The following is a 13,039-nucleotide window of genomic DNA, read 5'->3' on the forward strand; positions in this document are numbered from 1 at the left end:
AAGTTTACATGCCGTCCCCGCTGCATCTGTATAATATATTTAATGACTGCAGCGCCGGTCTCTTAATGAGGAACCGTTTGAAGTTTTGCGGTAAAAACGGTATACAGGAGGTACCTACCAATCCAGATAGTAATAATAAAAACGAATATAAAAAGATAAACGTGCATCGACGGACGACCCGTCGGCGGCGTCGTACACGGTGGCGCGGCAGCGGTCGCCGGTTAGTATTATATAGGTATGCTGGTGCAGGTCGTAGTTATAATAATATATTATTATTATTATTATTATTATTATTATGTTTAGCGAACGAGGGATATAATATTATAAGTTCGTGATTCACGACTTTCAGCCGCCGCCGTCCCGCAGCAGGTCGTTAATTTCGTCGCGTTTCTCTCCCCCCGTCGCCGACATCGAAACACGTTCGTACAGGACATAATATAGGTATTAGGTACACAATAATAATATTATTATTTCTGTTTGGTCTTACGAATTTCCTATCGAACGATTATAAAACGTCATCCGCGTTTGTCAGCCGCCCGCAGCGGCAGTCGTTACGACGGACCTCCCCGGAATTGATGATCTCCGAGTCGTATATTATATGAGTGTCTCTGTATGTGTGTGTGCGTGTATCTAATGAATAATGATATTCAAACCGGGCGACTCGGGTCTATAAGGAATTCGGGGCATTCGGTCGGCTCGAAAATATAGGTACGTGACGACCACCCACTAGGTTAATTTTCGCGCGAATAAATAAATTTTCCACGTTCTGTCATTAGGTAGGTAGTAGGTACGCACTGCCGTGAGGGAATAATAGTATATATTGCGAATATTATATTAAACTATTTTAATACCATTTGCAGATCAGGTGCGCGACGCACGCGTCGTCAATTCGATTTTTTCAAATTGTTGGTACGATAGAATTCCAAATATTTAAATTTCTCGCGGCGTTCAAATTTAATATATTATGTCCCTGCGTTATCGGCATTTGGTGTATTTCGTACGACGCACAGCCCATTATAATAATATCATCATTATACGATCCGTTTCTTACATATTTTGTCTGTATATTATAAACGAAACACGCGATTATGCAGTTACGCAGTTCTCTGTTCACGTACGGTTTTGTCGAGGCGATTCAGAACGTGTGAAAGATTCAGGACTCGCTCGAAATGCCTTTTATTCGACTATTTCGACTCATACAACTACAACAGCCGTCGCCGGTTTTTACCACGGCTAATACCAATCGATTTCGTCCTCGGCCGTATAATCGGATTTTATGATCATACCTACATATAGCAGCAGTATAATATACACTAGGTACCACCTACCTACCTACCTATACTACAGTAATAATAATAATAATCATATGATATATTGCCTACCTGAAGCAGTGCCTATACAACTCGGGCCACGGTATTGTTAAAACGAAAATATAATGCAATCGAACGAAATCTAAATCCGTGTGTGGCACTGTGGCACCTATATATGCGCCCGCACAGAGTTTTTATAAAACATAATATAATATACGATGAGAGGACCACCGAAAAGGAAACACAACATCATGTACCGCCCCTGCGGTCGGAGCGCGCGTGCGTGAATGTAACATGGGCACGTATTATTATTATTGTGTAGGTCCGACTGCGTTCAGGGTGGCTCGGTGGTGTAAATATATCTTTTTATTGTATATATTATGTTCAGTGTCGCATTGTTTGTCCCTTGTGCGACACGGCCGACCGTCGTGTTTGGCCTGCACGGTACACAATGCAACACGGACCAGCACGTTATATTATGTGGTACAATAATATAATAATAATATACGAGCCTGGGACGGCGGCATGCAGAATAATATGAAGAAAAAAAAATGGAAAAAAATAAGGGAAAAAAATAATAACAATAAATACACCCAATATTCACAAGTCAAAACCGAACCTTCCACTGCAGGTCCAATATAATAAAATATTATAACGTATATACGCGTCTATTGTGCTTGTGCATATACGGTTTCGTGCGGTGTTCTCGAAACGAATGAGCCGTTCTAAATCTTATTTCTTTCTTTTCTTCCCCGAAGTGATCAAATTGATTTTATTATGTTACGCACTAAAAGTCACGTACTTATATATAATATACTCCAGCAGTGTTCATATATAACATTGGATGTTTACGACCTTCGGACAGAATTTCACTGGTATTTAGATAATATTATATTATATAGTCGCTATGATACATTATGTTTTTTTTCTTGTGGATGCTGTGAAACACCAACGAAGGGCATCGAGACATTTTACTAAGTTTGAGATTTTACAATGTTATTTTTGTTGAATTGTTATACTTATACACATGCTTACGCGCAAGACCACACTCACATTATGTTTAATACCACACACACAATCACACAGGAACAAAACTCCTCAACGGCCAGTTGCGAGGCAAAAATGTAAAATGTATTTATTATTATTGTCACAATGTCAGATATCACAAGACTTTTCGCTGATAAATCGTACCTATATTCACACAATCACCAATAAATTATTTCTAAATTAGCCGTATAAGGATATCAATGCCTCCCGTGTTAGCTATTGTTCCATTGCTTTTCTAAATCGTGATCGTGGGGCGTAGACACTAACTCGATTCTATATCAAACACATAATCATTATTTGATAACTGTAACATAGATAATAACTGTAACTTGTAAGGAACCTAGTAAAAACAGTTTATAACTCAGATGACTATTGACTATACAAAATCCAATGACCATTTGTTGTAAATAGTGATGCACATTAATTTATAGAATATTATGTTATTTAGAATTAAGAGCACCTCCCACAGAAATTAATTACTTTCACAGGACAAATATGTGAGTTCGAACTCAGCAATTAAAACAAGAAAAGATAGGTATTCTAGCGAAAAGCAAATAAGTGTTGAAAAATCAATGTCTTTTATTATTGTTCATTGGAGCGATCTACGCAAAACAATTGCATCTCATCTGTTACGTAATTCATACAGGATTTAAGCAAGTACCTATACCATTAAAAGGATGTGAAAATCATAGGTAGTATCTGTTTTTACTCTCCTACTTACGCGAATCATAACAGTTATGCGTCTAGTAACACCAATATTGTGTTGATAATATAATTATAATAAAAAAACTAAAAAGAGTGAATTGACACATTATCACAAAACTTAAGAAAAGAAGGTGAGAAAACTATGTTAATCACCTAACATGATTTTATGGATATATCTATTTAAAAGCTAATTATAAAAATTTTTAAAGTGTACTATTCTACATAGCTATAAGGTATAACTCACTTTAAAATTAAAATTAAAATAAAAGATTACGATGTGCCCCTGTCAGTAATATTCTTATCTTTTAGTTTAATAATAGGTATGTCAATTCACTCTAACATTAAATCATTTTAAAGCTAACAACACAAGATTGGTTCTACTGAAAGCAAATTTGGTGTGTTGGGCATGTGGCAGAAGGATAAAACAAATAGTGAACTGACATCCTTTTAGTAAAATGCATCTAGTCAATAACATATATGAATGTAATCCAGTAACAAAGATATTTATAATAAAGGGTGATAAGAAAACAGCAAACAAATTAAATAAATGTATATAGCGTGCCGAATTTGTCAACAATTGTTCTACAGAGAAAAAATATCTTATTTAATAAGGGGGATTACATTAGACATATACGTGGGTTCTGAAATGAACGAAGTTAATACAGTTTCAATATTTAAACGTGTATGGACATTATTTTGAACTCCAGTAGTGGGGACTGAGCATGGGTAATTGGTCTTAAACACATATGAATTTGAAAATGAGTTAGAAACTTCACCCCAAAAAGTAATCAGATATAGTGATTAGTCAAATAAGAAATATTCTATTAAATGTAGGTGTATTATATAAGGTAGGTATAACATGGGCATTAATCGTTTATATTTTATAATGTTAAAATAAAATAAAATAATTTTTGGTTCAACTTAATTGGCTACCTACTGTTAAAAAATCATAAACATCATACCTCTCGAAAAACTATCAACTTGCACTGTGTAACATAAACATTCTCGTAAACATTAGATACATGTATTTAATTGTACTTGCATAGTTGCATATAGTAAATAATTAAATAAACAATTGTTATTAGGAATAGAGGTATATTCCCGGGTATATTTATTACAAGAGCACAGATAGTAATATAGTATCTACTTTCTAGAATAACAACCATCTCAAGAGTAAAAACATTTTTTAGTTGAAAATCATTTTGTTTGAGAAAATTATGATTTTGAAATTATGAAATTAGACTTATTGATAGTACATAATACAGTTGTAGTATTATAAGATATGTTTTTAGTAGGTTAGGTTAGGTACCTAACCAACGTATTATTATACACTATACAGAATACATAGGTACAAATAATTCAATATATAGGTAATAAAATTACTGTTGTAGGGCTTATTGTTAAACTTTTTTATAAACGATTCTATGGAAGAAATTCATTTCCACTTTGATGTGTAAAACTTAAACGAAAACAAAGTTTTTCGTAAACCATATGGTTTCCTCTCTTCCACCATAATCACCTTTCATCCGGCAACCGCATACCGAACAGTCCACTAGGTAACAATAACCGGTACGAAACAAAACCGTTTACCTCTTACATATACCTACTTAATACGTAGTTAACTAGTAACGTTAGTATCATTTTTATCGTTACAATGTCGCTAGCGTCGACGAACCACAATAATGCAGGCGCTAAAAGATACAATATCAAACACAAACTAATTTAAATTCAAACACAAAATATATACGTATATAATAATATAATATACCTTCTGTCCTATACTCAAAATAATTCTTTATTATATTGTACCAACAATAATACTATTATAGTGCATAAAAAAAACATGTTTTGTGTACATTTATTAAGTTTTATTTAGTCTTTCCTACTTTATGTAAATTGTAAACATTATATTTCACTACAACGATCGTGATACAGTGATGATTTTAGAAGACAGATAATAACAAATATGTAAAGAATTCATTAAAATTGTTGGTACTTTGAAAATACAATGGATATATACATATATTTATAGAATATTATTTTAAATAGTACTTATAAAATTTGTTATCCTGGAATTCTTAAATAATATATTATGTTCAGTGGCGGCGGGATATAGGATTATTTGAAGCAATTGCTTCATGTCTGAAATGGGTGGGTGGGTGTATAAATATATATATATAATCGTAAGACCTCAACACAAATATCATGATAAATATTATAATTAATAATTATTAATGGCCCCTGCTGCTAATTTTGGTTCAATAAATGGTGCGGTGTTAAAAATATTTAAATTATACAATATGCTTCAAAGTCTCCACAATTTCGCGAAACAAAATATTAGATAGAACTACCAACTAAGTGAACTTTTTAAAATGCACCTACTAAAAAACGATTGTTTATGGTAAACCCCCGTAATAACCTTAAAACTTAAATATTTAATAGAATATTTCGTTGAATGTATAAAACTAAAACTACACAGAATATAATATACATGATTATTAGATTAGAAAACAAAACAAAATAAGTAAAAATACAATTAATTAGGCTGACACAAGAAAAACCTGTATACCCGACAAAGAAAACGATCTTAGGCAACATTGGGAAGATTGAATCAACTAATTTTAAAAACAGCTTTTTTGACTAGAAAAATAAGTGTTATTCAAGAGGTAGGTGTATAATACTGCATACCTACTCAGAAAAATATTCTCAATATAGGTATGTATTATAAGATATTCAAGAATTATCGAATCTCAATTATTTAAGTTAAAGAAATAAAATTGTATACGATTCTTAGGCCGTGTTGTTTTTTCTTCTATACTTTTAGAACAATATTGTCTCATGTCTGTATAATTTTAAAACATTGAAATAATAAAACCAACTGTGTTTCTGTGTTAATTTCATTTAAATATAATATATATATAATGATCAATGACCTTAAATGATACTTATACAGTTACCAATAGATACCTAAGATCTGAATTCAATACTGTTTTTGCATTGCACGTTTAAACGTAAAATATAAAATCCGATGACGTATACTATTATGGTACCTATACAATATATACATTATGAATGTTCACTATCATTAGAGCTGTTTACAAAAACCGACAAAAACATAATTCTATGTACCTAAGCTACTATACTCTTTTTCAAATGAGAACGCACCGGGCGGCGGACGAAAACCGGTCGAAACGCGCGCATGGCCTCCCCACTCCCGACAGTTTCAGCGACAATTATAATTATAATAATAATTGAACATTCTGTATGCCCGGCGGCGTCGAAAGTAGCCGATCATTGGCGACTAATCAGAAATTAATTACTAATTTTGTGGGAGGGGCTTGTGGTTCCGCCTCTGATAACGATGCGCGACCCGGTGCGTTCTCATTTGAAAAAGAGTATATACAATCTTTGTTGTTTGTCCATATTATGTTAGTATGACATGAATAATAAATTATGACTAGTATAGAATATTATGATAAACCTTTTTACTAATTGTACCTAATCATAACATAAAAACTAAACATTATTTAGGCAATCTGATTCGATTAACAACCGCTAAATAAAATAAATAAGCATCATCTGGATGTAACCTGAGTGTAACCGAAACAATACATTTTTCAATAAATAATTTTTCAATGATTTCCTGTCACCTGTGATGGTGTAACTAACGCATACCTAAATATACTGTGGAACAGAATACAAACGGCCAGTACAAAATACTAATGTTCTAACAGTTCAAACACGAATACAAATATTTTTTTCTTAGTAAAACAAAATCATATACATACCTAGTTCTAACGACTACCAACTATGTACAAACAACTATAGTTGGTTCTTCAGTATTCGGTAATATAATATAATATTATATATATATATATATTATGTACATTGTACTTATATTAACATAGTGCACGAGTCCGATGGTTGCTAGAACTATCTCGTCAGTAAGAGGGACCTTCACCATGGGTTACCAATAAATATGTACATACCCAAACTAAAACGGGATTCTTAATACTATATATTGTGTAGTTTAACGATGACGACGACATTACGACGTACCTATGTGCACTTAAGTACACGCTGTCGTTTGCGCCGTAACGCGGTCCATCGCAAAAAAAAAAGGTGAAAAAAAAAAAATTGACCAAGGGCATTTGTTTTTAAGGCATTTTGTTATTTTGAGGGGCGGGTTTTCAGGCACTTAACAGTATAATAATAATTAAGATTCCATAACATTGTTTTGTTGTAGGTAATTATGATAATAATAATTGGTAATTATAACTCGGAGAATAGGGTAGACTCGTATGGTGTTGTAGCGGTGATGGATGAAGTCCCCACGGAAAATAATAATTAATTATTACTGGAACGCTTAGGTATAGCTGGTATAATAGGTATAATATGTGACACACATGTCTATCTATGCTATGGAATATCAGCTAGGCGCGGCTTGGAAGTCTCACTTACCCCCACCCCCCAAACTTAGTGGTGATATTTTCAAGAAAATGAACAACTACCCCTTCTCTCTTCCCTGGATTGAGACTATATTGAGCCCTAAGACCAAACCTTTTTAATGTTCAATATCCAGGCATATATTGGTATTTGTTGGTGTGCGGTAGTATTGGTAAATTATGTATTACATTTTTCAAAATAAGAAGACATTTTTCTTCGCTATCATCAACAATTATTGTAATATCATAGTTTTCCGTATACTTACCAATGTTATTTTATAGTTTATACCTACACATATTTTTTTATTGTTGCATATACATGCAGTAATTTATTTGGGTCCAGAATTAACGCTTTGATACATCCCTTCTAAAATACTATTACTGACAAAGAAATCCACGGGCAAAATCATTATGTATGTATTTTTAGAATAGGTATAGGTACTAGGTGTACAGTCGAGTGTACGGTATTGTCGTATACTTGTGAATTGTGGCGCATCGCAAAAAAGATAATATTGTGATATTATTTAAGAAATTATCCTCATAAGTACCTTTACGACAAATAAAAATATCATCGTCCAAATAATAAATAAACGGTACCTATTTTAGACGGAAATTCAAAAATATAATATATAATATCCCCCCGCGGAGCCGCGCCTGTGTAGTATTAGATAGGTATTAGATATTTGGGCATTATACGGAGTTGTGTATTTTATAATAACAATATTATACCTACACGCATACAGGTATATACCTAGGTTGATGTACCTATATATACCGATGCCGCTGGAACCCGTTTCGTATACGAGTCGCGGTCATCGGCGCGCGACCGGCGCCCGGCGCGTGATGAAATCGGAAGACGACGATATTGTTACAACCATAATACGTTATTGCCGCGCGAATGTGTGGTATCATTGATTAGGTAAAAATTAGAAAATCGCAAGACAAGTTACCTGAGGCGGAGACGATCTTGGACGTGGTCACCAACAGCACCATCAGCAGCGCCGCCGCAGCTAGCGCCGACTTCGGCCGGAACCGGGCAAGGGCCCTGGGCGCATCCTCGGCCGGCATGGTGATAATGATATGATCGTTACGGATATTCGTCCGTCGGCTGTGTGTCTTTTGCGCGCGCTATCGAATCCGTCCGGCGTGTGCCGTGCTCACGCGGTCATTGCACTCGGGCGATCTGTCCGATGCGGGAATGGCGTTCGTGAGCGATATTGGTGTTCGATGACGCGATGGGACACGCGAGGTGAACAAATCGAACCGATCGACGGCGGTCGGGTTACTTGACTCCGTCCGGCCCCGTTCTTCGGGCAGGAACAAGTCGCTGGTAGCACGCTTGGGCACAACCAAGAAGAACACACCTCACCGGCACACGATCACAAAATCTCACACACTAGCACACCGCTTACCGTCCGCGCAGACACTAGTCGCACACCGGTACAACGCGCGCGTATACTATCGCCGCCGCCGCCACCACCACCACCACCACCTCCACCCCCACCACCACCACCACCGTGGTAGTCATTACTACTACGACAACTGAGTATAATGCACTGCCACCACCACCGCCGCCGCAGCCACCGCCGCCCTGGCCCGCCGGACTACCATTATACGCTATTATAACACACGGCGCACACGGTACGGACTGCATAATATTATTATTATACAATATAATATCATACTATTATTATTGTCGCGTCCCGAAGATAAAATATCCGAAAAAAAGGTCTCTCCGAGGGTCTCTCTCTCTCTGTCTGTCTTTCACACTCCGGTGTAACGAATCGCGTAGGCATATCGGATTATTATTATTTGCTCGACATTCCGAGTTCCATCCCGCGGCGATAGCTAGCGGCGATAATTCGTACACGCACGGCGATGACACGTACCTATAATAATAATAATATAAATGCGTGTAAATAATATGCTATCAACAATAACTGTCATCGATTGAACGGCAGCGAGACAAAAACTAAATTAAAAATGTACCTATACATATATTATAATTTTTTTTTTGGTTTCGCGGTAGGTACGATTGAAAAAAAAACCAGCACAATATAATGATAATATTTTTATGACTGATGGGAAAACGCCAGTGACCGCCGTGCAACTGTGCAAGTCGCATAACATGCGACGAGCGGTCGTGTCTGCACCACTCTAATAAAGTCTCCGCAGTCATACGTTTCCCTAGTGACTTCGGTTGCAATCATTATTGTAATATCGTAATTTCCGCGTGAAATCAAAAAGCGAGATTTAATGCCTCCCGGGCCACTGCAAACAGTGCGACTTGGAACGATTTTTTTCCGTCGGATTACCGCATAATAATATGCGCGTTGAATAGTCGTCAGCGCGGTACCTACTCGACGTTGTCATTAATTAATATTATTATAAAATAACAATATTATTATTATATTATTGTTGTTGTTGTTGTTGTTGTTGCACGGCGTCCGCGCGTATAAGGCGCGACGGCTGATAAAAAGCAGTCTCGGCGATGCGGTGCCGGGGAAGCTTGGTCTGGAGACGAGTGCAGCGCCGCCGCACACCGGTGCACCGTGCAGTGCAGTGCGGTGCAGCGTGGCGTGGTGCGGCGGAGGCGGAGGCCGTTTGCGTGTGTGCGTGTGACGGAGAGATGAACCTGAAATAGTTGTACCGACGGACGACGGACGCGACCGTGTTGGCGGCCGTGGCGCGGGGCCTCGGCTGCCGGGTCGGCGGGGCGTGCAGGGGGATGGTCGCCGCGCGCGCGTTTATCTTTAGTCCGATCACAGCCGCCGCCAACCGTCCGGCGACGTTGGCGCGCGCGCGAGTGTCGGTGCGTGCGTGTGCCGTGTGCGTATGCTTTTTACCGCGCGGGCACGGCCCATGCCAGCGACGGCGACGCACATAATAATAATAATAATAATAATATTGTTATTGAATTTCGTTGACGACTCGAAACATGATCGGCGCGACTGCGTTTCGATCGCAGCCGTACCTGTACGAGATAACGATACAATGTTTTTTTTTTAATATAACGATGTGGGTGCGGACAAACGAGCTGGCTCCTCTCGGACGGTGGTATTATACGGTCCCCTTCGCAGATATCATCTGTGATGTTACCTATATGATTAGTTTGTAAAGGTAACCTACCTAATAGTATTATTTTTCCTGTCGTTCGATAAAATAATTTCACTTTCACCGTGGGAACATTAGTAATCCGACTGACGCTTTTACGTATTCCTGTAATCGTGGGTGCGGCTACTCGGCGGTAGGTAGCTGATACGCACTGCAGGTTAGGTTATAGGTATACTTATATATACGTACGTTAATGTACAATACGCACATAGTGACGGGACGACGCCACGACGGGTGGGAAAGGATCAAGATAAATCCACTCCAATACCTATACCAAAAAGAAATAATCAGATTTAAAAGTTAAAATTAACAGAATAAAAATAATATATAAGTACTTTGTTATTATTGGAATGTGAAGAGGAGCAAACCGAGGCATTTTTGATTTTACAATGATAATATGTTTTATTATTTTCATGTCTGCCATCACGTTTTTGAGACTAATATATTTTGATTCCAATAACCTAACAGTTGTTCTCAATAGTTAGGATAAACTAAAAAAAAAATATCGGAAAACGGAGATATTATAATATTTACGCAGTATCGGTTTTCGACAACATAGATTTTATTTTATTTTCGTAATTCAAGAAAAATAATCGAACCTATAGAGACTATAATGTTCACCAAATAATAAATATTGAGATTAGCATTTTCTAGACATGATATAATTCTCAAAAAAGTTTGGCACTTTTCAAGCTATACCTAAACATAGGCGTTTTGAATTTTCAACTTTTGTTTCTTGGCCAAAATGCTTGACAATTTTATATGTAATACAAGATATATGCACGTTTTCGATTCACCATTGGTTTTGTTATTTATTTTTAAAACAATATGGCAGCCGTTAACGCAAACAGTTATAAGTCATTTAAATTGATAATCACTTTTACTAAGACTTAGAAAATATCCTATGTTATAGTACGTTTCAATGGATATTTAAAATAATATTCCACCAAGAAAAATATTACAAATATTTTTCATTCATAATTAGAAGTGTTTGGAAGTATTTTTGGGGCTAATCCCCCTTCTCCTATTACGATTAGATAGGTACTGTCAATGAGTATGGCATATGATAGTACTAATTATGGTGGGTGAAGTTTTCTCATGAACATGTGTCTGTGTCATTTAAATCCCCTCCCAGAATTGAATGTACTATTAATGCCGCTGAGCTGAAACCTTTAATATAGTGACGGATGTCCTGTCCAAAGAAATGTGCACGTTTTTTGATACCTACCGAGCTTTAAACCATTTTACCCCCCCCCCCCCAGCCACGCATTATTAGGAACACACCACATGCGAGAGCCCTCTTAGGATATAAATATCAGCTGCAATTTCATATTGTATATGTATATATTACATACAGTATACACTCAAACTTCATCGCGTCACTGGATTTATCGAGGTGAAATCACGCTGCTCGCACTCGCATCGTATATTTCGGGATAATGGTTAAACATAATAGAAAATAGTATAATATTATGGTAAATGTAAATTAGATCAACAAGATTTTGAGTCCAATTCGAACATCACCTTAGCTGTGAGTGCATGCATAAACTATATAAGTTAACGAATTCACTTATATATCATAATATAATATATCGTCTATATCGACGTCGTAATACTACGTTATTTTCGACGGTTGATAAACAATATGAAATCTGCATATATAACTGCAATTTAGTACCTATACGACTATTAACCTTTGTGGTACCATGGTGGCAATGACTATACTCCGCGGCAATGTAAAATAATAATATGTGTTTCGTTGCCGCCACCAAAAGACATACAATCCACATGGCTCTCCGAGTGCGGTAGACCCAATCGGCCGCAATAATATTTCTCATATGCCGCTCGAACGCCCACCATAGGCAATACAATAAATCGTATATTATAATAATAACTACCGCGACCATACGATAATAATAAACACTAATATAATATACGGTTCTCATTGTTGTGCGAAACGTTTGTCGCGGCCGCGCTCTTACAGGTGGGCTGCTGCGGTGGCTGAAGATCGGCGAGTAGGTATATTATAAAATATACCTATAATAATATATTATAGTGAATGTATACTGATTTACAAAGGACCCGCCGGTTTGAACGCACACAAACAATGATTACAATTACCGAACACGCGAAAAAAAAATAATCGATTTCGTTTTTTTATAGGCCCACCTACAACTCGCTATAAGTTGGGAAGATTATATTGTACAATATAATATCATTTGCTTATATTCATTTTTATATAATATCTACATTCTACATAATATGTCGTATACTTACCGGCGTCACGTACCCTTATATATTCAGACGGACGTACCATAAACCTATAGCATACACACTTACCTACTTCGATAATACAGATAAGAAAAACTATTAGACCGGCGTACAAAGCTATTTACAATGGTGAGGGGGGAGGGTACA

General features: G+C 36.6%; 1 protein-coding gene across 1 annotated transcript in view; it reads right to left on the bottom strand.

Annotated features, from left to right (window-relative positions):
* The window catches only part of LOC132933476 (laminin subunit alpha lam-3), a 58,264-nt gene extending 49,335 nt beyond the window's left edge, over positions 1 to 8,929 (bottom strand). Inside the window, exon 1 of the mRNA XM_060999749.1 lies at positions 8,458 to 8,929. Coding sequence (XP_060855732.1) covers positions 8,458 to 8,575 — 118 coding nt within the window. The 5' untranslated portion in view covers positions 8,576 to 8,929. The remainder of the gene's footprint in view (positions 1 to 8,457) is intronic.
* Between the last annotated feature and the right edge of the window lie 4,110 nt (positions 8,930 to 13,039).

This window comes from Metopolophium dirhodum, chromosome 1 (assembly GCF_019925205.1).
Source record: "Metopolophium dirhodum isolate CAU chromosome 1, ASM1992520v1, whole genome shotgun sequence".
NCBI classification, from domain to species: domain Eukaryota; kingdom Metazoa; phylum Arthropoda; class Insecta; order Hemiptera; family Aphididae; genus Metopolophium; species Metopolophium dirhodum.